This window comes from Microtus pennsylvanicus, chromosome 4, assembly GCF_037038515.1.
Source record: "Microtus pennsylvanicus isolate mMicPen1 chromosome 4, mMicPen1.hap1, whole genome shotgun sequence".
Classification (NCBI taxonomy): domain Eukaryota; kingdom Metazoa; phylum Chordata; class Mammalia; order Rodentia; family Cricetidae; genus Microtus; species Microtus pennsylvanicus.
Genome location: NC_134582.1, coordinates 24,998,190 through 25,024,776, shown reverse-complemented (window position 1 = coordinate 25,024,776; position 26,587 = coordinate 24,998,190). Strand labels below are relative to the sequence as shown.

General features: G+C 43.2%; 1 protein-coding gene across 1 annotated transcript; it reads right to left on the bottom strand.

Annotated features, from left to right (window-relative positions):
* Window positions 1-1,751: 1,751 nt before the first annotated feature.
* On the bottom strand, window positions 1,752-26,200 carry Smim3 (small integral membrane protein 3). Its single transcript, XM_075968595.1, has 2 exons — window positions 26,066-26,200; window positions 1,752-2,084 (listed from the first exon to the last, which is right to left on the bottom strand). Exon 2 carries the CDS (start codon window positions 2,075-2,077, stop codon window positions 1,895-1,897), a length of 183 nt encoding a protein of 60 aa, XP_075824710.1. The 5' UTR covers window positions 2,078-2,084; window positions 26,066-26,200; the 3' UTR covers window positions 1,752-1,894.
* Between the last annotated feature and the right edge of the window lie 387 nt (window positions 26,201-26,587).

The following is a 26,587-nucleotide window of genomic DNA, read 5'->3' as shown; positions in this document are numbered from 1 at the left end:
CAAAGCCATGGGAACAGCTGTCCCTGATAGTCCCCCTACAACATTTGAAACCAACTCTTCCATACTTTCCCTGATGATGAGCTGAAACTGAGCCAAAAGAAACCTTTCCTCCTTCCCTCTGGGACAGGTGCTTTGGTGACAGGGGTGTAACAGTACCCACCACCCAGCCCAAGTGAACAAGACACATACATTCCCCTGCCAGTCTCCCCACTCCCCTTCGGCGTTTGCCTCTTTACTACAGTGCTCTCCCTGGGAAGCTTTGTTCTCTCTCTCTTTGGCTTCCTGGTAGCCTGCTCAGTCCTCAGCCCGTGTGACTGTGCCCTTCCTTCATATTGCATGGGCCTTTCCATCTCCTTGATTCTGTCCTTTTCTTCACCGCCCCTTACACTCCTACTTAGCAACCTTCAGCCTCTAGACCTCACTCCACACTGTAGAGTGATCCTGGCCACCACACTGAGAACCCGATGAGCCCGCATTCGAGAGATGCTGACTGCAGTGGCCGGGCGCAGAAACAAGGAGGTCATGATGACAATGGTAGCCAGGATGAGGAGGACAGGATCACACTTCATATCTTCCAAACCATAACTACAACTGCAAAAATCCAAGAAACTGCATCCTGAAGGAAGGGCCCAGAGCTCTGCGGGAAAGCTGCTGCCTAACATGAACAAAACCCTGAACTGATACCAGAACTGAGAAAGTAAAACACAGCTGAGTTGAATTCTTTCATCTAGCTCTTAGTTCAGGTAGATGTTCTTCAAAGAAAAACTCAGACATGCTCAGTGAGGCACTTTATTGGAAAATGGATGCATACACCAATGAAGTAAAATCGAAGTAAGCATCATTTGACACAATAACATCCTAATATCTATGCTATCTTCTTACATAACAACAAATCCCAAGATGCCCCTGACTTGGGTATCAAAGGGCAAGTTTTAATGGTCTAGAAATATCTCCATATAAATATAAACCATAGCATCTAAAATAACCATCGCTGTTTTGAGTTGGGTTCAAGAGTCCTGGGAAATCTCGTAAAATAATAAGTACTTTAGATGGCTGCTGGAGCTATAAGGGCTGGGGACATAGCTCAGTGGCAGAACATGGCCCTATGTTCTCCATTGACACAAGAAATTAACAAAAACATGAAGCTAACGATAACAAAGTTCAGACAGAGGAAAATTCTCTACTGTGTGATACATAAAGGGGCTGGAATGCTGGGCAGAAAACTCAGCCACCCTGCACTTCCAACACTGCTTGAGTGGCAAAGCTAACAGACGTGAGGCTCGATGCAGAAAGCAGGTCATCACGTCACCTCTTTTGGCATTATTAAATTAAGGCAAAGCTCTCCTTCCGGTTACACAGGGCAGAAACTAGCAGAGAGGTTTTTGAAACTTGTGCTCATCTCTTTCCTCCGCCATACTAGCTCCCTCTCCCCAACTGAGAAAAATGGAAGAAGTGTCACAAAATGAAAAAAGTTTGGTTTGCTGAAGATGGGGTACACTTTGCATCGTTTGGCGTGGAGAGGCACGGACTGGCCAAAGCTGCTCTTTCCCAGTCTCCCTCCCCTCCTGCACCGTCAGCAGCTCCAAGGGTCTTTGGTTCTTCAAAGCATCTTATCGCACGGTACAACATCTGTGTGGCTTCACTGCTTACAAACAGCTGTTACCTCCGCTAAGCCATATGGTTCTCAATCCTGTGAAGTAGGATGGAGGGATCATGACCCCTAGTTGAAAGCTAAGGAGCCTGGTACCCACAGAGTTAGGTCCCTTGATCAAATCCACACTGTTGGCCAACTGCAGAATCAAAACTAAAATGCAAGTCCAACTCCTGAGTCTTTCTGAGAACAGTCTGGGGGAGACTTGTGTCCTTATCACGTGCCATCCCACTCTCAAGGGTCTCAGACAGCCCCATTGAGAACCGGATGAGTCCGCATTCGATAGATGATGACCGCAGTGGCCGGGCACAGAAACAAGGAGGTCATGATGACAACGGTAGCCAGGATGATGAGGACAATGGCCCAGATATCCAGAATGTGCTTGGGAAGCAGGACATCCACAGGTGACTGGCTGATCGCATCCATGTTGGCCCTGGAATGGACAGGAAAGGAGAGTCAGTTGCGTGCACCCTCTCCCTGCCTTCCTCCTAGGAAGGAGATCTCCAGGAGTCAGAGTTACTGTGATCAATCATTAGTGGTGATAATGGCATCATTTGCTGGGGCGTCCTATTACCAAGAACTCTTCTTAATATTTTATTACATGTGAGTGTGCATATAAGTGCACACTTCTACAATCATACGGTTGCCTACAGATACCAAAAGATGATGTCAGGTTCCCTGCAGCTGGAGCTATAAGTGGTTATGAGCTGCCTGACCAGTATTCTGTGTCCTCTGCAAGAGCAGCAAGTGCTCTTAACCACAGTTATCTTTCCTGCCCATTAAGCAGGTCACTTTGTATCTATTAACTCATTATATCCCATTAACCACCAATCCAATGAAGAGGGAGTCCAATAACTGTTCATTTAATGTTTCTTAGTGTTTATCTTCAGTTATTACCAGGATTCCCATATTCCATTGATTTAAAATGGAAATCAAACCATGTAGATGTCATAAAGTAGGCCTACAAAATAAACCCAGATAGATAAGGATTTTTTTATGCTTACTGTTTAAACTACCACTCTGTTTCCCTCGTCCATAAAATGATAATTCACTATTTTTGCTCTGTGTCCCATTGCTTATTCTTTTGGAAGTGTGAGGGAACATGTGTGTACAAATGCACATGAACATGTATGATGTCATTCCTCGGGTGTTATCCATCTTGCATTAGGGTGGGATTTTTTTTTAAATACATAGCCATATTTTTTAATTGGGTAGGAAGTAGAAAAGAAAGACCCTATACTGGGCCTTATTCAAGGCATCTTTGGGTTCTACAGGGTTAAGGAAAGCAAGATATTCCTTAAGGAAAGATCTAGGTGACCCCTGGATTTGCATACTGTGGCCCTGCACAGCCTCTATCTCGACAGAAGCTAGTGTACTGTGTTCTGGAACCCTGGGGCAGGAAAAAGACCACTTTCATTCCTGCTTCTTAAAATTATTGACAGCAACATGGTGACGGAGAAACACAAGCAAGAAAGGTGGCACACCAAGCTCTGTGGTGCAGATGGCAAAGTGAGCATCCATAATCACCGCAACCACTCAGTTCCAGCTACCAGTGAGCAACCTGGTTTCCGAGTCGGGGTCTAGCTCTTCTAGACCAGGCTGGCCCGAACTCACAGAGATCCGCCTGCCTCTGCCTCCCAAGTGCTGGGATTAAAGGCGTGCGCCACCACCGCCCAGCGGCCCTCTCACTCTTAATGTCATTATATGCACAACACTGGGCCCATCAACATCCTGCCATGGATGAGTGGGAGTTCATGGAGTCTCCCCCTTCCTAGAGAATCACTGGGCAGCCAATGGCTGCAGGAAAAACACTTTCTCCAGTGATGTGGCCATTAATTTCCGCCCATGTCCCCAAAACAGCTGCAATGAAGCTCGATGGGTCACTGAAAATAGAGGGGTGTGGTGGGGTGGCTCAGCAGGTAAAGAAACTTCCCCTCACCCATGACCATCTGAGTTCAGTCCTTGGGATTCACACAATGGAAGGAGAGAAATGAGTCACCTAAGTTGTCATCTGACCCACATAAATGGTGTCCTCAAGTGCACACACACACAGACAAAGTAAGCATTTTTTTATTTTTTTCTTAAAGACATGAATGTAGAAAATAGGGGTTAGTTAGGAAGAGGATCAAAGGAAGCAAGAGGGAAACAAGAGAATAAGAAATGTGATCAAAACAGATTATACATATATATGAGAATGCAATAATTAAACCTATTATTATGTATGATTATATATCGCAATAAAAACAAAGTCTAGCATGTGCACAGAAATATATTAAGGAACCTACAGCACCCCTGTTTTTCCTCCAGTGAGTTGACTATGACTCCTCAGGTCACCTCACTGCACAGCTCAAGACCCACAATGTAGTACATTCTGTGTTCAGGCAACATGAGGCTGGCACAACTCCTATAGCCCATCTAATCTAGCATCTATGACCCTAGGTTCCAGTAAAATTCCCAATTCCATTCTTATTTCCTTTCCCTAACCACCAGCTTTTCTTTCCTAATGCCTTTGATTCAGTGCCTCTGTTAGCACTCTGAGTTAGTAGCCATCACGCCCAGGACCAGTAGAGTACCCAACATATACATACAAGCACGTTTCTGCATTCTCTGCTGTAGCAATGGATACAATTAAACTGTTCACTAATAATAAGATAAACAAGAAATATCCATATGCTGTGGTTTAGATATAGATTGGGTGTCCTCCATGCATCCCTGTTTAATCTAATCTCCCTTTCAAGATATTCAGCAGGAAGAAGTTAATTCAACGGTGGTGCTTTGAAGTGGAGCCCTTGACAGCTGGGCATGTAAGCACAGGCCTGTAACTCAGTGTTTTGGAGAGAGACACAAGAGGAACCCAAGTGTGAAGCCAGCCTAAGCAACATAGAGAAATTATTTGAGAGAGGGGTTGGAAAAGAAGGAAAAAGAAAGAGATAAGGAAGAAGGGGTGTAATAATCTGACATTGGTGAACTCCAAAATATTTTTTTAAGATTTTTAATTTTATATGTACGAGTATTCTGGTTACATGTATGTCTGTGTACTGATATAGGTATGAATAACTTGCATTGGTATGGATTTTAAGGTCAATTTTGTTATATGTATAAGTGTTTCTGATTTTGATTAAGGTATTGTGATTGTGTAGTTCATTTAAATATGTACTGTATAATTAAGAAATATAGGTTGTTAATGGATAATAATCGATAATGGTACCAACATCTCCGGAGAGGAGAGCTGTCGAGTCTGACCTCACATCCTCTTCCTCCCAGCATTCTGTTCTGTTTACTCCTCCCACCTATCTCCTAACCAATGAAATGGGCCGAGGCAGTTCCTTTTTATTTAACCAATGACCTTCCTCCATCAGTGTACCACCTGTGTGCTGTGCCCACGGAGGTCAGAAGATAGAGGAGGATCCCCTGAACTGGAGTTATAGGCATTTGTGAGCCACCACGTGGATGTTGGGGAAATCAAACCCAGGTCCTCTGTAAGAGCAACAAGTGCTCTTAACTGCTGAGTCATCTATCCCGCTCCACCCACCCTGACCTGCTGCCAATATTTTCTTAAAATGAGGTCTCTCAGTGACCTAGGCTGCCTTGAACCTACTATGTAGCCAAAGATGACCATGAACTTCTGATCCTCTTGCCTCCACCTCCCAAGTGCTGGGCTCACAGGTGTGCACGATGCTCAATTTATGCCGTGCTTGAGAACAAACCCGAGGTTTCAGACTTGCTAGGCAAACACTTGGCCTGCTGAGCTACATCCTCAGTCCCCACCAAAGTAATTTAAGTGGGGAAAAAAGGACAAATGAAGTACAAGATAGTGTGTATAGGATAATTCCTTCAGTTTGGATTTTGTGGATTGAGTAGATAGGAAAGTAAGGACACAACCGTGGAAAATATGTGCAAGAATAATCCATCCAAAGAAAGGGTTAATAGTAATCACCTTCTGGTAGAGTTCACCAACAATTCAAGATGCTTTTGCTTCTCATTTTTTGTGCTATTAGGCCACTTGAATTTTCTAAACATGAGCATTATTATAATCTCTTTATCTTGACTGAGTAGAGGGGAAAATAGAATTGGAGGGGAAGTTCTTCAAGGTTTTCTGTATTGAAAAGGATAACTATATCTCTAATTTTTAAATAAAATTAAGATTTGAGATGATCAAGAGCCATCAAATTTTATACACTATAGGAAGTAAGAATCACTTTCAGATAAAACAAGAACACTGCTTCCTGAGCCTTGACCTTGACTTACAGAAAGATTCAGAAACGATGGAGACAGCTTGTCCTGTTCCCCAGGTGATGTGAATACACAGCCAGGTTTGGGAGGCCCTGGACTCAACAGTCTCAGGAGTCTTAGGCCTTTCTAGCACTAAGGCTTGAGAATCGGTGCCTGTGTGCCCTGCAGCCAGGCTGCTCAGACTTGATGATGGGAGCCTCTGGCAAGGGGCCCAGCACCAGGACGTCAGGCCAGGGCCTGCAGAGAAGGGAGAGCAATAGGCTGCTTGACTCAGCCCTAGCGATGTTGTCACTTTCTCCTAAGTCAAAAACACAGAAGCTTGACTCACAGCAGACACAAACTGTTCAGGACGGAAGGAGGCGGGAGAAATCGCTCTGTGGTCTCCTGATTGCATCAACAGCTAGCCTGCCTCAGGCCTGAGGAACCCCACAAAAGTCTTCCAGGAAGTCTATTAACATCAAACAGTCTCTGGAACTTCAGATGCCGGGAACACAACTTCCCTGACAGATCTTTCATAAGCAAAACCTGTCTTTTACAGTAAAACAGGCTTTGGAGCTCATCCACACTAAGAAATCATGGACATGAAAGCTTGAGTCAGTCCTGTTTCACAGAACGTGTGAAGTAGGAGGCCTTCGGCACTTTCGCTCCTACCCTTCTGAAGTAAGCATTGAATCCCACTCCACAGCGGAGAAACCATGCCTGGTATTATACCCTCAGTTAAACACATATTCTCATCATACCCCTGCTCCTACAAAACTCAGCAAGCAAGATATGTAAATAAACACTTGTTACAACCCGCATCCAAGACTATCCAGGCACTGTTCTGGTCAAATGAATGGGTTATGGGATTTGTGTACATCCGAGTACAAGCACACATGTATGTGGGGAGGCGGTGGGGAGGCGAGAGGTCCATGTCATACATCTTCTTCTATCTGTCTCCATCTTATTTGTTAAAACAAGGTCTCTCACTAAAATTGGAGTTCACAATTTTGACTAGACAGTCTGGCCAATAGGCTCCCAGATCCTCCTGGCTCCACCTCTTGGCTCTGGGATTATACACATGTAATGCCACACCCAACAATTTTGCCTAGGCGCTAGGGATCTGAACTCAGATCCTCACACTTCTATGGCAAGCACTTTATTTAGCCAATGAACTTTCTCCCCAACACAAATGAAAGTATTTTTAAAACTCAGAGTGTATCCTACGTAATGTGCTGGCTTTGTGGGAGCCTAGCCAGTTTGGATGTTCACCTTCCTAGATATGGACGGAGGGGGGAGGACCTAGGACTTACCACAGGGCAGGGAACCCTGACTGCTCTTTGGACTGGAGAGGGAGGGAGAGAAGGGTGGGAGGAGGGGGAGGGAAATGGAAGGCTGGGAGGAGGTGGAAACTTGTTTTTTTTTTCTCATTTTCTCAATAAAAAAAAAAAGATTTAAAAAAAAAAAAACTCAAGAGTGTGGGTGGGAGATGTGGCTCTGCTGGAGTCCCTGCCTTGTGAGAGCAAAGCCCTGTTTGACCCCAGCATAAACTGGGTACCGAGGAGATACCTGCAGTCTCGGAGGGGGAGACAGGAGGGTCAGAAGTCCCTTGTCTTACCAGGCAAGTGAATTAGAAGCCTGGGTCACATGAAACACTGTCTCAAAACAAACAAAAAGAAAACTGAAGGGTGGAAACAACAGAGACTAAGCTTCAATAGAAGACAGAGAATGAGCAACTTGAGTTTCTGTCCACTCTGAAAGGTTGAATAAATATCCTTGAGACCCTAAGCACATAAACACAATATAAATTAAAGGGGATTCTAGCCAAGCAGTATTGGCACAGGACTTTAACTCCAGCACTCGGAAGGTAGAGGCAGACAGATCTCTGTGAGTTCGAGGCCAGCCTGATCTACAGAGCAAGTTCCAGGATAGCCAGGGCTACACAGAAAAAAAAAACAACAACAACAACAAAATAAATAAATAAACAAAAAAGCGATACTAAAACAAAACACAAAATTTACATGTTCTAAAATTAAAGGTTTTTCTCCTTCTAATAAAAACTCTGCCATGTTCTCCCTGAGCCTCAGGGTCAGCTCTGTCTACATTTCACTCTTCTCTGTCCTTCAGCAGGCTGTTTCTTCCCAGGTAACAAGCTCCAAATACAATGAAAGGAAAAATTTGTCCCCTGAATAGGAACTAAACATCAGCATCTTTGATTTCATGGTTTAAAAACTTGAAGAAAAGCAGGGCCCTCAGCCTCTGCGGCTGGCTTCTGTTTGGCCTCATTTTAACATCCGGGTGCATCGGTCCCTTATCACTACATAAAAACGTGTATCTTGGCACATCTAATGAATAGTAATAAATCAACCTACTTATCACTGACTTCACAGACAAACTGCTTGTAATTTCTGATTAACTGTTCATGTTGGAATTTGGCCCCAACCATTTACGTCATAATTTTAATCCTACCACTGATAAAAATATGAAGTTTCTATGACTACAGGCAGTAAACAGCAGTCAGTCTGAACCTCTGTCATTTTGAACTAGCACACTTGATTTACCTCATGATTGAACAATAAACTTCAACATGCATTCCAGAGCTCTATTACCAGCCAGGCACAGTGGCACACAACTACAATGCCTGCACTGGAAACAGAGGCTGGAGGATTAGAAGTTCAAAGTCAGCCTAGGAAACACGAAAGCCTGTCTCAGAAACTCAGAAGGGGGTGAAATGGACAAGCACAGAGACTAGAGCTGACTGCACACAGTGCTCTTCTAATAACGTATTTGGTAGTCTGAGACCCTTGCCTGCACTTACTATGTGCACCCTTCTGCAAAAATGCACCTGACAACCTGTTTTCAGCCTAGGACTTTTACCTGCATCGAGCTCTACACACACAGGACAATGGGATAAGTTTCCCCCTTGGACAATATGCAGTCAAACGTATTCCCAATACATCTAGGTAAGAAAGCAGGAGGGGTGATCCAGCCTGAACTGATTTGGGTGCATGTGCAATAAAGTAAACTGTGTCCTCTAAGAGAATATTTAAAGGGAATTTCCCATTTACCATCTTTTGCCAATGTATAAGTAGTTAAAATTAAATGCACTGTGGGAGGAACATGTAGAACAAAGAAATGGATTTAAGATTTATGAAGACATCTACAACACATTCCCATATGCAAGGCTCAATATGTGGAAGGGGGCAGGAAAACTAAGAGCCAGGAGATCAGAGAGTTTGCTGTGAGATGTGCCTCCTAGTAACATCAGAAGCTATATTCATTGAGTCTAACCAACATACCAGCCCAAAGGTGAGCTGAACAAGGATGACACCAATCAATGGATATGCCAAATTGGACAGGGAAGGCCCACAGGGCCTTAACACTACACAGAAGACTAAAAGCAACTGAGGAAAGTCGGGAAGGGAAGAGAACACCAATTAGTTGTCCAGTACCAAAAAGTCAGCTCTGAAAACACACGTGCAGGTAACATTAGCATTATATGAACTCAACAGGTTATATTTAAGAATAAAAAGTCAAGCAAGGCAATGCACACAGCTACAATCGCAGCGCTGTGGGAAGCAGACAGAGGGCAATTGCTGGAACTTGCCGGCTGCCGTCCTAGCTCTAAATTCAATTAATGATCCTGTCTCAGGGAATAAGGTGCAGAGGAACAGAGCAGATGATTCGGCATCCTTCTCCAGCCTCACATGCACATGTGTGCACATCACATGCATGCAATACATACAACATCACACAGACACACTAACACAAACTGACAGACAGAGAGAAGGAGTGGGGAGGGAAGGAAGAAGAGGAGGAGGAGGAAATGGCCTAACTCCTCCCCAGGCCTGCAGCTCCTAGGTGGGGGATGGTAGGAGGACTGAATTGATTTAGCCAATTTATTGAAAGTCAATAATCACAAAATAACTACTGAATTTTGTGTTTATTAACAAGAGTAACTTACAGCTTTTTTAAAAAATGTAGTTTCTCTTGTTTATTTTGTACAGAGAGAAAGAAGGCATGGAGCTGGATGGGTGGGAGGAAATGAAAGAAGGAAAATAGTGGTCAAAGTATATTGTATGAAAAAAACATTTTCTTAGCCAGGCGGTGGTGGCGCACACCTTTAATCCCAGCACTCGGGAGGCAGAGACAGGTGGATCTCTGTGAGTTCAAGGCCAGCCTGGTCTACAAGAGCCCAGAACTATTTTCTTTTTTTTTCTTTTTTTTTCCCGTTTATTTATTTATTAAAGATTTCTGTCTCTTCCCCGCCACCTCCTCCCGTTTCCCTCCCCCTCCCCCAATCAAGTTCCCCTCCCTTGTCAGCCCATAGAGCTATCAGGGTTCCCTGCCCAGTGGGAAGTCCAAGGACCACCCACCTCCATCCAGGTCTAGTAAGGTGAGCATCCAAACTGCCTAGGCTCCCACAAAGCCAGTACGTGCAGTAGAATCAAAAACCCACTGCCATTGCAGAACTATTTTCTTAAGCAGCCAAGTTCTTTGACAAAAGACAAGATCAATGTGCTCAACTAATATCATCACATAACATATTTAAGTGACCTAATTTTCATAAGTTAAAATTTCTCAGATGTTGACTGTCAAATGGCTTTTTTCCTTTAGTTTAAAATGGACAAGATAAAAACATTTTTTTTAAAAACGGCTTTGGCTGTTCCTGCGGAGGACTCAGGTTCAATTCCCAGCACCCAGCATGGCATCTTACAATCATCTGTAACTCCAGTTCTAGGGGATCTGATGCCCTCTTCTGGCCTCCACAGGCACCAAGTACTAATGTGGTACACAGACATATGTATTGATAAAACACAAAAAATAAAATTTATTTTTAAATGCTGCCTTTGAAATAACTTAATTACTCTTTGTGATTCTATCACCCCCAAGAAGCATGGAGAAGTGAGGTTTCCCTTCAGATTTCTCAAACATATAATCATAAACCTTATACTTGTGTAACAAACTGTATTTGTTAAAAAAAAATACTGTAGCAAGTTTATATAGTGTTTGTATTTGCTTAGTGAAGGCAAATATTGAGTTTTATCTAACCTGGCCTCCTATGTTCACAAAAGCTCCCCAACAATCCTGTACAGGATGTATCTGCTTCTTGCTGTGGAAAGCAGAAGCTAACCAGGAGGGGTCTCAAAGCTCTGAAGTATGAAGGATTTTGCTAAAATACCTAGAAGTTTTACAGCTAGCCTTTCTCCAGTCCTTCTACAGAGGGACCTACAGCCTTTTACAAGGGTAACTGTACACAGGGGAGAAGGAAACAGACTTTCCAGGGTCTGCCGGATACTGGTTCAGAATTAACACTGATTCCAGGAGACCCCAAGAAGCATGTGGCCTTCCTTTTAAAGTTGGGGCTTGGCTTATGGAGGTCAAGTGATTAATGGAGCTCTGGCTGATATCCAACTCACAGTAGGTCCAGTAGGTCCCCACACTCATCCTGGGATTATTTCTGTAGTTCCAAAATGCGCAATTAGGATCAACACACTTAGAAGACAGCAGAATCCACATTGGTCCCCACTCCTGTAGTCACCATTGCACTAAAGCTCCTTTCAGAATCCACACAGCCTGGCACACAAGCTGGCATGGCCCAGCGGTATAAGCCAGTACTGCCCGGCTTACAAGCTGGCCCACGTCAGTCCCACGGCTCTCTTCCCAATGCAGGGCAGATTCTTCCTGTTTCTGACCAAAGGTCTTTTCAGATATAGAGAGTGAAGATACATGCAACCTAAAACTATCCAGAGTTCCAGTTCTGATGATGGTAAAGCAAACAATGAACCAATCCTTTTTCTAGACACAACTAGAAAGGCAGGGGAGCATCAGCTCAGAGGTGTTAAAAACAAACAAATAATGAAGTGTTACAAGGAGACCATCTGGGAGAGGACAGAAATCAAAGGAGGGGAGCTTGGCAATTAGGGACAGCGTTTTCCCTCATGGAAAATGGAGACTGAGCAGTGCTTCTGGCAGACGCGAGAGGGTAAGGGAGCCAAGACTGCGGAGAAGGACAGGGGGAACCGGCCTTGGAATTGGAACTAGAGCACTCAGTGCTACTTATGCGTTGGAAGTACACCAGGTCTCCCAGTACACCATGGCCTCTGTGAGTTAGCCAAGTCCCTAAAATCAAATTCCTGCAAATCTGGATTTCAAGCATCTCCAGGTACCTGGCCCAAGAAAATGTGTCTTCTTTGAGGCAAGAGCATCAAACATGCTGAGTTTCAGGTTGTCATTAACATACCATATACAGCATAAAACCAAAATGACCAGGAATGCAAAAGAGACAGTATAGCACACACAAAACTATCAAAACAAGAGAAAACAGAGAGCCAGGTCAGGCGCGGTGGCATGCCTATATCCCAGCACTTGAGAGACAAGGCAGGAGGGGCAAGTGTTCAAGAGTGGTTTTATCGTGTATGTTCAGGCCAGCCTGGGCTCCATGAGATACACTAACACTGCTCATTACTATATTTTTTAAAAAAATTCAAGATTGTAAGTTTGCCGGGGAATATGAAAGAGAAAGAACATCCTAGATTTCCATATCGGAATACTGGATCTAATACACTATTAGGAACGAAAAGGCAGCAGCACACACAGTTAAAGAGGTGACTGAAGATTCATCATCAGGGAAAATTACTTAAAATGGAGCAGAGAAAAAACAAAGGTTGGACCACAAACACCAAGCCAGTAAGTGACTCAGGACACACTCGGGTCACTGTGATAAGATACAAAGACTACAAAGCACAGGTAACTGGAGATGGGGGGGGGGGTGCAGAAACAAGGCTGGAATAAACAATAAGGCTGAGGAAAGACATCAGTTCACAAACTAAAGCTCCTGAGACCCTATGAAGACAAGTAAAATAAAGTGTGTTACAGAGAATCTGCTGAAATTCAAAAATAAAGAAAAATAAGAAGTTATCGTCAAATGAGAAACAGTTGACTGGTTGCCATCTTTGTAATAGAAACAACACTTAGAAATAGTGGGTGTTTAAACAGGTGAAAAGACATGAATGACTCCCATGACTTATGGTGAAGCAGGATATTTCCAGACAAAAATACAGAAATAAAATATTCAACAGCAATAATGAACAGCAAAAGAAACCAAAGTAATGTACTTTGATTTTCTGACACTGTCTGGGAAAGAAAAAAAGAAAAACAATAGTAGACTTGGCTTTAATCAAGAATAAATGCCATCCTTGGAGTAGCCATTAAGGAAATTTAAGTATATGGGGGGAGGGGCAGACATTACTTCATTTTTCTCTTCCCCAAACAGTGTCAGAAAAATCAAAGTTCATATGTATTATCAGACAAAGTAGACTTCCAGGCAAAAAGCAGGATGGCAAATCCATAAAGATAAAATGATTTTTAATTTCTATGTACATAATCTCAGAATTTTAAGGAGAAATAGCCAAATTCATAGAGTGGGAGGTTATAACACAGCTCTCTCAATCAATGATAAAACCAAGATATTTTTTAAATATTTATTTATTTATTATGTATACAATATTCTGTCTGTGTGTCTGCCTGCAGGCCAGAAGAGGGCACCAGACGCCATTAGAGATGGTTGTGAGCCACCATGTGGTTGCTGGGAATTGAACTCAGGACCTTTGGAAGAGCAGGCAATGCTCTTAAACTCTGAGCCATCTCTCCAGCTCCCCAAGATATTTTTTAAGTAGCTATGGGACAGATGTCTTAAGTTATTAGCTTTCTATAATGTATTATTTCAAAGAGGAAAATAAGGCTAGGGCACTGCTCAGCTGTAGAGTGGCTGGCCTGCATGGAGCCTAGGTTCTATCCCTAGCACAGAAACAAGAGGGGAAGGAGGATCAGAAGGAAAAAGAAAGAAGAAAAGGGGGAAGGCAGGAAGGAGAGGGAAAATAACTGAATAATTGCATTAGAAAACAAGAAAATACAATATATATAAATAGGATGTTGCTACAAGGTAGTCATCCCAAAGAGAATTCTAAATTGATCTCCACAAATTCTATCTCCTAAGAGCATCCCAATGACGCAGCAGTGTGACCTAAGGTTCCATCACATCACTGATGAATGCAATCCTGTCCTTGCTATTTCAGCCCTTTGGCTTTAGTCCCAGATGCAAATAAAGTTAATGAAGACAATAAATAGGTAAACCTTGAAGGTTATTCATTTTCATTTAAGTAAGGCTCTAGAGAACTTGGGGCTAATAAAATTATCACAGTGAGCTTAATACAGTCAATAAGAAGCCCTTTAAAAAGAGGGTTTAGGACAACCACCAAGAGGAGGCTCTCCTCTAGGGCCTATGACCTCTCCAGCCATGGAGAGTTGGCTAAGTTACAAGGCACAGATTCCTTCCTAATGAATGATTCTTAAGTCTAATTAGATACTGTTGGTTACCCCCAAGATAAAAGTGCCACTATTACATATTACACCACTGGGGAGATAGATAGATAGATAGATAGATAGATAGATAGATAGATAGATAGATAGATAGATTTTAATTTTATGTGTATGTATGAGTACCAAGTGCATGCCAGGTGCACACAGAGACCAGAAGAGGGCATCATATCTCCTGGAATTGAAATTATAAGCTACCATGGAAGTGCTGGGAACAAAGATCAGGTCCACTAGAGGAACAACAAGAACTCTTAACTGCTGAGCCATCTCTCCAGCATATACCTCCCCTTGGGGATATTGTGTCATGATGGTCACTGTTGTGATTCATGAACTTTATAGCTGGGTAGAATTATTGACTGTTTTTCCCTCTTGGCAGTTTGCATAGAACTTTCAGATCCTATGAGAGCTAATCCTCAGGAAAAAGGCTTCCAGGTCGGTTCCAGTTCAATTCCTCAAATTCCTGTGTCCAAATCATGTGGTGTATTTAGTAACAGGGTCTTATTTTCAAGTTCTGGTCAATGGCCATAGCCTATATTGTTTGGGGAATCTACTGGATTCCCCTGACCAACAACTCTGCCATTTTCCTAACCAATGAAATCTCTAACTATATTCTAAATATTAATCCTTATACTCACAGATAAGTTGAACTCTTACCCTCATCAAAGAAGCTGTTTTTTGAAAGAAAAAAGGGGGGGAAACTATTACAGAGAGCTTCAATTGATAAAAATGAAGAGAATAAGTAAGCATAGAGTTCCCAGCCTCCACTGATCCATCTACAGTGCCACCCCACTCCTAAGGTCAAAGAAGAGCACAGAGCAAGTGGAAAGATTGTAAGAGGATTCAGTATTTCTCTGAAGCAAGGCACTATTTCTACAGCAGAAGGTCACCAAAGACAGCTTGGATTACTAACCTATTGAAGCTAAGATAATAAATTTGCTGCTTATCAACACCAAGTTTGCAATGATCTGTTATATATCCAATATACCATATAAACAATACGGTAATACTACATCCACCAGATTGTTCTCTAGAAATGAAATGACTGGGTTCTAGACATGTGCACAGACTTTAGAAACCACACCATATGAAACATATAACCTATCATCCATTGCACACAGGGCAAAATAATAGCTGAAGAAATTAAATGGGCCCAGCCTGGTTGTTCATGCTTGTAATTTCAGCACTCAGTGGCAAAAGCAGGAAGATTATAGAAAGTCCAAGTCAGTCTTGTGTATTTAGCAAGTTCCAGTTCCAGGATAGTCAAAGCTACATAGCAAAACATTCTCAAAAAAATAAATAAAATTCCCGCTACTCAGTAGATATTGAATAAACATTCGAACTGAACAAAGTCACAAGATTTTCTATTTAGATGAAGCTATGGGAACTCTTCCAAGTGAGGGAATACTTTAGCAACCAAAGGGAATAGAAAGACCCTTTTCTTTATTTTTACACTACAGATGAATGTTAAAAACCCAGACTCTGAGGCCAGGAAGCTTGTGTTTGAAATGCAGGCCCACTACCTTCTGGCTAAGCAACCTTAAAGTATACTAATTGAACTTCCTCATGCTTCTATTTACTTAGCTGAAAACAAAACCAAATATGGGGGGAAAGTATCTGCCTCAGGATTAAGAGAATTATCTGAGATAATCACACTCAGCACATAATACTGCTCTCACAAAGTAAGAACTCTACAAATAATAACTCTTATCATGATTGGAAATTCCTGTCTGTAACATTAACCTAAGCAAACATCTTCCCCTCCTTCAGCTAAAGTCTGTTAGCATCCTAGACTTGGAAAGAAATTCTACTTTATTAACAAAGACCACAAATGGTGCTGTGGTTCAGATGTAGTCTGCCTCCCAAGGTTTCTCAGTGGAACAGCACTGAGGGGTGGTACTGCCTGGGGGCATATAATAAATAATGTCACGGGAGACCACCTTTGAGTGATAAGGCCAGTGTTACAGAGTGAGTTCTTGCCATGAAACCAGGTTATTACATAGCAAGGTCATGTCACATGCTTCTTTACTAGCCTCTTGGTACATACATCTCTGTTTCTCCTTTACCATGAGTCGTGTGTCACCATAAAGCCCTCATCAGAAGCCAGTGTCATGCTCTCAAACCTCTAGGGCAGTGATCCCAATAAACCTCTTTTACAACCAATACAGCCTTGAATATTTTACCAATATAAAGCCTTCTAAGACAGATGATTATCCAAACCAAAAATTTTTTAAATCAACTGACACAGTTAATAAGCTGACCTACTTCTCTGGTCCAACGATGAAGTTGACAGGTTTTTAAAATAATAATATTATGGCAGAACTTGGATTAATAGAGATTATAGAAACAGGTTGGTTTGAGTTATAAGACTAGTCGAGAACAAACCTAAGCTAAAGGCCAAGGTTTCATAATTAATTAGTCTCTGTATCATTAGTAGAGCAGTGCACAGTACCATAGAATTTAATCGATTAAATGAACATGAGGGGAGGGGCGACACTCTTTAAAACGAGGTCAGCAGCCCTAACAACTAGGAGGCATTGGTAGTCTAAACTGATCTGAAACCAGTGGAGGCAACCACAGTGATAACTTTGGTAGCCTTTCATGGTCTATCCCAAGCTTTGGCCTTCCTCTGAAGCAGCTCACCCTCCATACCAGAACTGAAGGGAAGAATTAGGGTTTAAGAGGTTGCCAGTGGTCATCCAACTGGTTTTACCACAAGGACCTACTGAGGAAGGAGGCAATAAAAGAAATGACTTCCTGCTAGCAGGCAAGCCTAATTACCCCACAGCAGGAGAAAAGGCAGATAGGGGCAGGTGGCATCCTGCAGATGTGGCCCTTATCCAGCTCTGCCAGCAATCTGAGCAGATAGTGGGGCGGCTGCTTCTACACCAGACACAGGGCAGAGAGGAGCAGCTCTGAGTCATGGGCACTATGGGTGTCTGAAGATGTGTGACTCCAAATATCTTCCAGAAAGTGAATCACGGCCAGGCATGGTAGCACATGCCTTAAACCCCAGCACTTGGAAGGCAGACGCAGGTGGATCTATGTGAGTCTGTGGTTAACATGGTCTATAACAGTGAGTCCCAGGACAGAAAAGGCTATATAGAGAGACCCTGTCTCAAAAGAAAAAAAACACACAACAAAACAGAAAGGGAACCATAAAGGCAGGGAACCAGAAAACCACTACAATGATTTGCCAGTATCATGCCTCTTATTAATTTTTATTGAGCTCTACATTTTTCTCTGTTCCCCTCCCTGCCTCTCCCCTCCACTTAAACCCTCTCCCAAGGTCCCCATGCTCCCAATTTACTCAGGAGATCTTGTCTTTTTCTACTTCCATGTATATAGATGAGTACATGTCCCATGTATGTCTCTCTTAGTGTCCTCATTGTTGTCTAAGTTCTCTGGGATTGTGATTTGTAGGCTGGTTTTCTTTGCTTTATGTTTAAAAACCAACTATGAGTGAGTACATGTGATAATTGTCTTTCTGGGTCTGGGTTACCTCCCTCAAAATTGTTTTCTAGCTCCATCCACTTGTCTGCAAATTTCAAGATGCCGTTATGCTTTTCAGCAGAAAAGTGCTGTGTAGTACTCCATTGTGTAAATATACCACATTTTCCTTATCCATTCTTTGATCATGGGGCATTAGGTTGTTTCCAGGTTCTGGCTATGACAAACAATGCTGCTATGAACATAGATGAGTACATGTCCTTGTGGCACAATTGAGCATCCTTTGGATATATACCCAAAAGTGGTATTGCTGGGTCTTGAGGAAGATTGTTTTCTAATTTTCTGAAATAGCTCCACACTGATATCCAAAGGGGATGTACCAGATCGCATTCCCATCAGCAATGTAATTTCTCTGTTTAGGTCCGTACTCCATATTTTTATTGAATTATTTGTTCTTTTGATGACCAGTTTCTCGAGTTCTTTGTATATTTTGGGGATCAGACCTGTCTGGTGTGTCGTTAGTGAAGATCTATTCCCATCCTGTAGGCTGTCGTTTTGTCTTGTTGACCTGTCCTTTGCTTTACAGAAGCTTCTCATTTCAGGAGGTCCTATTTATTTATTGTTTCTCTCAGAGTCTGTGCTACTGGGGTTATATTTAGGAAGTGGTCTCCTGTACCAATGCGTTCAAGTGTACTTCCCACTTTCTCTTCTATGAGGTGTTCTTGGATTCAATTTGCCAGTATTTTATTTAGTACTTTTGCATCAATGTTCTTGGGTGAGATTGGTCTGTAATTCTCTTTCTTAGTAATGTCTTTATGTGGTTTGGGTATCAGGATAATTGTAGCCTCATAAAAAGAGTTTGGCAATGTTCCTTGTTTCTATTGTGTGGAACAATTTGAGGAGTATTGATATTAGTTTTTCTTTGAAAATCTTGTAGAATTCTGAGCTGAAACGATCTGGTCCTGGGCTTTTTTTGGTTGGGAGACTTTTGATGACTGTTTCTATTTCTTCAGCAGTTATATGTCTGTTTAATTTGCTTATCTGGTCTTGATTTAATTATGGTAAGTGATATTTATCCAGAAAGTTGACCATTTCCTTTAAGTTTTCCAATTTTGTGGAGTACAGGTTTTTGAAATATGACCTAATGATTCTCTGTATTTCCTCCGTGTCTGTTGTTATGTCCCTTTTCATTTCTGATTTTGTTAATTTGGATATTCTCTCTCTGCCTTTTGGTTAGTTTGGATAAAGGTTTGTCTATTTTGTTGATTTTCTTGAAGAACCAACTCTTTGTCTCATTGATTCTTGTGTTGTTTTCTTTGTTTCTATTTTGTTGATTTCCTGACTTCTAGTTCTCTTGGGTGAGTTTGCTTCTTTTTGTTCTAAAGTTTTCAAATGTTCTGTTAATTTACTAGTGTGGGATTTTTCCAGCTTCTTTATGTAGGCATTTATTGCTTGAACTTTCCTCTTAATACAGCTTTTATTGTGTCCCATAAATTTGGGTATGTTGTGTGGCCATTTTCATTGAATTTTAGGAAGTCTTTAATTTCTCCCTTTATTTTTTCCTTGACCTATTGATGATTCAGCTGAGCATTGTTTAATTTCCATGTATTTGTGGGCTCTCTGGATTTGTATTGCTGTTGAATTCTAGTTTTAAGCCACAGTGATCTGATAAGGTACATGGGGTTATTTCAATTTTTTTTGTATCTGCTGAGGTGTGTTTTGTTACTGAGTATGTAGTCAATTTTTGAGAAGATTCCATGAGGTGCTGAGAAGAAGGTATATTCTTTTCTATTTGGATGGAATAGTCTATAGATGTCCGTTGAGTCCATTTGAGTCATAACATCTATTAGTTCCCTTACTTCTCTGTTCATTTTTTTGTCTGACTGACCTGTCCAGTGGTAAGAGTGTTGAAGTCTCCCATTATTAGTGTGTGGGCTTTAATGTATTAAGCTTTAGAAATGTTTCTTTTACATATAAGGGTGCCCTTGTATTTGGGGCATAGATGATCAGTATTAAGATTTCCTCTTTATGGATTCTTCCTGTGACTAATATGAAATGTCCTTCTTTGTCTCTTTTGATTGATTTTAGTTTAAAGTCTATTTTGTTAGATATTAGGATACCTTACACCAGCTTGTTTCTTAGGTCCATTTGATTGGAAATTTTTTCCCAACCATTTATTCTGAGGCAACAGATCATGCCTCTTACAAGACCTCTATGGCTCTATCCTCTATCAAAGTTGAGATTGTAATGGAAGAATGCAGTGTCTAAAATGGAGAAAGCAACCCAGCTACCAGGAGGTTTACCACCACTGCCTTCAGCCTAAAGCACCAAATGTCTGAGACCCACCAACTTAACCCACTTGCGGTCTCATTCCTCTCTTCTTAGAATGCTCAATACTGGTTTCTATGGAAATGCCCTGGAGTTTTTTTCTAGACTTACTTTATTAAAATACCACTTACATCCACCGGCCACTCTTGTACCTCATTATGTTTTATTTTCTTCACACAACTTCTGGAGAGGCTGTTTGGTTGGCTGGTAGTTTTGTGTGTGCGCACACATGATGGGGTATTGTGCCTTGGTGATCACATGGAGATCACAGAAAAACTTGGTGGACTCTGTTCTCTCCTTCCACCTTATGCAGGTTCCAGGCACTGAACTCAGACTGCAAGGCATGCCCAACAAGCTCATTTAACCAATGAACCATCCCAGAAGCCTTGTGTTGTTTTTGTGAGACGGGGTCTCACATAGCCTGGTCTTAAGACTTAAACTCACTGGTCTTAAACTCACTGGCCTTTTTCAAGGTCATCCTTCTGCCTACTTAGTGCTAGGATTGCAGGCGAGTGCCACTAAACCTAGTTTATGTGTTACAAGGGTATCTTAATCAGGGCTTCTATAGCCTAATTCCTTTGATCCCCTCAAATGAAAGCCTGTGAGAATGGAAGCCCTGTGTTTTGTCTATTGCCTCATCTTCAGTGTCTGCCACAGGACCCAGCACATCACAGTACCAATAATGGAAGACGGAAGAGACTAGAATGAGAATGCTGAACATATCACATTTGGCCTCAATCCGTGGAATTAGCAGAGGGGTCGAGAAATAACCCTGACTCCTGCAGAAGTCTCAATAACCATCAAAGTTGAACTGTCTCCAGAATAAAATTCAGCCTCTGATTTTACCACTTTCTGGGCTCTGTGAATTCAAGGATTACAGGGGGCTCCTTTCTCTCCTAGTTCACACTATTCCCAACACAGGATTGGTCTTTTAGAATCAAGTCCTCTAGGATTTCCTCTTGTTGACATGCTTGGACTGATGAGCATAAATTCCAGTTTAATTCCATTTATAACAGTGGGTAGGTGCAGCTGGAGAGTACCCACAGTGTGAGCTGTTCTCCGCTCTCAGAAAAGAACAGGGAGGCTGGGCAAAGAGGAGCTCCTGATGCCATGTACAGCATGAGGACATTCCGGCCACCCATTAAGTCTTGGAAATGGCAGCTCCCTTCCCATTGTATGACAGCCTCAAACCTTTGCCAGCCTGGCATAATCATTTCACAAGGGAAATGTATTCCAAATAAATGCACCAAAAGAAGAAAGGAACACGGCAGACAAGATATCAAAAATGGGATATGAATCAAATCAGAAACCTTTCTCTAATGTCCCAAGATACTGAAGGGGCACTCTGTTCTCATCTCACCCTGACTGATTTTACTTCTCTAAAATTCCTAATGGATATAGACTTGTTCATTGCTTGAGTTTCTGCTCCTCTGTGGCTAGAAAATGGAAAAACACAGGCTATTTATTTCAGACACCAGAAAAGCAGCCAGAGCCCTTTGAGACTGCCTGTAGACGGCGTTTGACTGGCCAGGCACACAGTTTCGGAAACCAGCAGCAAGCCAGCAGAAGAGAAAACACAGGCCAAATCCACAGCATCCTGTTTAAGGCAGTACCATCCATCATTGCTCACCAGAGGTTTCAATACTGTGTGGGAGACTTCCCACAGATGCAGAGACTCGCGCACAGCCACAGAGCACAGAATGAAGGTGCTAAGCCTCTGCCTCCCCATAATAGTAAACCAGCCACTCTCCCAAAGATTGCTTCACATGTGTGGCCTGCAGAAAAAAATGGCCCCAAAAGATATCCATGTCTTGGTCCCCTTAGAAAGGAATCGTGACTTGCAGGGTAAGACCAAGAGAACACAGGTAAAAGTTTTCAGATGTGGTTCATGTTAAGGGTGCTTCTACAGGGAGAGCACCCTGGAATATCCAGATAGATCCAGCCCACCACAGGAACCTCTAAAACGCAAGTGGAAGGTTAGAGAAGGGGTGGTACTCAGCCTCCCTAATGCTGTGACCCTTCAATACAGTTCATGTTGTGGTGACCCCTAACCATAAAATTATTTTCATTGTTACTTCATAACTGTATTTTTGCTACTGTTATGAACTGTAATGTAAATATTTGTTATTTCCATGACCCCTGTGAAAGGGTCAGTCATCCTGGGTTCGCAACCCACAGGTTGGGAACTACCAGGTTAAAAGGCTGTGGGAAGGATTGATTCATTGCTGATCTGAATGAGGAAGGCAGCCGATAGCCAAAGACTGCAGCACCTGTCAGGAGCAGAAGGTGGTCCTCTGTTTACAGCCCAAAAGAAAATGGTAACCTTGGGCCCACAACCAAAGGGAATGAATTCTGCCAACAACTCCAAGAAGGAAACATTTCTACCCTCCAGTCTCGAGAACAGCAACTCTATCATGTCTGATTATACATACTCTCATGCCACCCAGACAGATGCTAATCTGTGGAGCTCCCAGAATGAAAGTGTTCAAAGCTGCCAAATTGAAGTCCGATAAATTGGGTTTGGAGGATTTGGGTTCTGTTGGGGTTTTGTTGTTGTTATGCTGTTCTTGCAGAGGACCTGAGTTCAGTTCCCAGCACCCACATCAGGCTGCTCAAAACCACCTATAACTCCAGCTCCAAGGTACCCACATATAAGCGCACAAAGACACATATATAAATAAAAAAGTTAAGCATTTTAAAGACAAAATTGCATGTTTTCTCTCATGTGTGGATACTAGACTCTATACATCACACGTGCACAGATGCTATGAAAGCAGAAGCGAAGCTACCTAAGACAGCAAAGGAAACGGGGGGGGGGGGGTGAGGACAGGATAGTGAGTGTGGGAAAGAATGCACACGTGCATGAAAATAGTTTTATTTAACCCAATGTGAAACTTTCAGCAATTTTTAAATGTTAAAAATAAAATTAAAGAAACAAAGGGTAATCATTTCAGAAGCCCCGGGCTATCTCCAAAGGTGATGGACAGAGAGGGCTTTTGTCACTTCCAACATCGCTAGCCACACCTCAGAGCAATTAAATGAAGTCTGGGACAAAAAGGAAGTCCCACCACTGAGTTAAGGTTTTGGGGACCTGAGAAGGAGAAGTACAACATGCTGATTAGCAATGTCTGCCTGCAGCAGGCGTCACAGGTAGCAACACCTACCAGGCATTTGTCATTATTGATTCAAACTAATTCAGGAAGTATGGAGTTTGCTTTTCTCCTTTCTCCTCCTCCCTCTGCTAGTCCATTTATAACGGGTCACCAGCAAGTCATATCCAGGTCAGGCAATCAGAATCAAAATCAATGGATAATGAAGCTATATCGATATACAACAAAAATTGTAAGCATACAGTTTGAATCAGGCTTGCCAGTATCTAATGTGCAGGCAAGTATCATCTGCCCCCCCCCATCTCCTGGCTACCCTGCACTTAGCCTTTAACATCCTGGTCCTTCTTGAGGTTCACCTTCTACCTTTAAAAAGAACTTTAAGGGATCTAGGGGTCCCTGGTGATCCACAAGCATAATGGCTGATGAATTCTCACTTAATCTCTCCCATGTCATCCTGCAGCTTATACAAGATTTGATCCCTGTTTCTGCAGGGTTTGGAGAAATTTGAAGGCTATATACTGAAGCCACTGTATCAGCATCGCACTGTGCCCTGCCACTGACTTCCTGTGTGACCATGGATGAGTTATTTTCTCCAGAGCTCGGTTCGCTCATTTATTAAGTGGAAGAAATGGCAGTCCTTCCCTAATAGGATTATAGTAGAGACTAGATGAAACAGTGCGTGTAAACGCTCAGAATTATGCCTGTATCACAGGAAGCACCAATCAACATCAAGTACTATTATCATTCAGAATATGTGGCCAGGATGGTGGGCTGGGGTATCAGAAGAAGAAAGAAAGAAAGAAAGAAAGAAAGAAAGAAAGAAAGAAAGAAAGAAAGAAAGAAAGAAAGAAAGAAAGAAAGAAAGAAAGCTTTTAATTGGGGGCTGGCTTACAGTTTCAGAGGATTAGTCCATAGTCACCATGGTGGGAAGCAGGCAGGCCTTTACATTCTAATCCACAGGTGGGGGGGGGGTTGCAACCTCAAAGCCCACTCCCAATGACACACTACTTCCTCCAACAAGGCCACACCTACTCCAATCCTCTTAATCCTTCTAATCCTTTGCAAACAGTTCAACTCCCTGGTGACTAAGTATTCAAATATATGAGCCTATGAAGGCCATTCTCTTCAAACCACCACACTCCTATAAACCATGGGAATGGGGAGTTTACTGGTGTCTATCTTTATAATGTGATAGAAGTAAAACCAGTATAAGGCCAAGCAAAGCAAAGATCCTGTTTCCTTGGAGACATCCAGTTCATTTGTATGTTTTAATCCACACGGAAGAAACAGAAGAATGTTTTAAGACGAGATCAGAGCACAGTTGGGAAAGCAGCTGAAGTTGGCTTGGCCCCTCACCACCTTGTCATGTCACCCACTGGGGACCGGCAATTGACCCAGCCACAGAGTTTACACTTCAGTTCGTGTCTCTGACACCTTGCCACAGCTTTGCACGGAGTTCTCTAGCTACACCACAGGAAGGAGGGGGAATCCCCAGACTTTTTGTACAACAGAGCCTACGGTTCTGAGGTTCTGAGGGGTCAGCTTCAGGAACTCCCGATAGCTTGACTTGTCACCCTATGGGTGACTCACAACCCCAGGGTGGCTGCAACAGAGAAACACTTGTGGCTTTTTCAGTTCTCACCACAGAAGTCTGTAATAGCCTAAAACTCAGCTGGGCTTTCTTACGTGCGTTCAGACAGTGGTGAGTGTCTTACACAATCCAAAGAACACATGCTATGGTTAGCACAGACAAATAGGCGTCTGTCCCACTCTACTTCCTTATTTTACATATGAGGAAGACTGGGTACAGAGAAGGGAAATGCCCCAGTCATGGCAACTCTGAGATCTCCTACTCCCCAGAAATGCTCTTCCCATTCCACTGTGGGAGGCCTTGTTCTCCCCCAGACGACTTCTCTCCTGAATGGCACAGCAGATCAGAGCGGATGCTCTGGTGATCTTTCATTGGTGAATGACAGCAGCTCTACCATAACAGCCCTGGGCTTTGAGTAATTTGGTATTCACTGTCTGCCCACAGACCAGAGAACTGCCAGCCACAGGATTCTGCTAGTCACGGAAGAAAAAAAAAAAGGGAAAAAAAACCCGGCTGCATAAAAGCCCATCCAGACTGCTCGATCAGAAAACTCCCTGACATTTGCACAGATTCTGATGGTTCACACCTTCCATCCTTTACTCGGTGAACTACCCGGAGCACTTACTATCTAACAGACCCTGTGCCAGATCCTGGGTATGCCTCAGAAACGAGGACAGATGGGCTGTCCCTACAAAGAACTGAAGAGGAGCTGAGCGGTACAAAGGAACTAGTAAGGCAGAAACTAAGTTCTAACTAACAACAGATAACCTGGAGAAGTGGAAGAAGGGTCCCTTTCCAAGATACTTTCACCGTGTTTTCATTTCTAGTCTGAAAGGATATTTGCCCCATTCCACTGTGACTGAACAGTTCATTGAGACGATGATGAAGTAACGAGAGGCAGCACCTAGGTTAGAAGCCAGCAGTCCTCAGGACAAACTGCCGGCTCCAGATATTCCGGACTCTGATGACCTGTTGTTTCTGTGGATGCCCAACCCCTGCGCGCACACCGGGGCTCAGGAGCTGAGCTGGGACACCCAGCCCGGAGGGCAGGAGCCGCGAAGTCTGAGGGAGAACGGAAAGGCAGAAGTAGAGAAATCGTAGAGAAGTCCATCTGCGAGTGAGCGGGGGTTCACCACGGCCTGCTGAGAGGCCCAAGAATATGGGCAGAAGGTGGCTGGAACTTAAGTGGCTGACAGCGGAGGTAAAGGACAAGGATGGGAAAAAGAAACTCCAATGTAGCAAGGCAGGAGACGGCAAGGGGTAAGGGCTACGTAGGGTAGTCTCCAATCCGGAGAGCCCCGCTCAGCTGGAGCCCCACAACAAAAGACATCTTTCGGTCTCACTCACCCTCAATCCGATCCCGATCCGCGTTTAGGCTTTATAGCGGCTACCGGTGCTTCTCCGGGTCCCGAACAGCTTCAAGCTACCCCAACTCTGGAACCTCTGCTAGCCGGGAACGTGCTCCGGCTCCGAGTCCAGGAGCGCGCAGGAGTGGCAGGGATGCGTGCTGAGCTCTGAGAGCTCCGCGCGCCGCACACGGATGACTCTGGAATGCACAGCCGCTAGGGACCGCCCCGGAAAGACTGAGCCCCCAGCCTCAGCGCAAAGCGTGCTCTGCTCCTCCTCCCAGCCTCCCCAGGACTGCTGTGAAGAAATGAACCCGGACAGACTCAAGAACTGTGTGGCTCCCCCGGCTCAATACTCTCTGTACTCTGTACTCCTCTGTAGCCTTAAACAAGTCTCTTCATTCCGGGAAGGGGGGGGGGGGGACTTCCGCCCTCTGCGATAAACAGAGGGGCGAGCCTACAGCATGTCCCCAAGATCCTTTCCAACAATGTTTGGATTCAGGCCGTACCATGTCCTGGACAT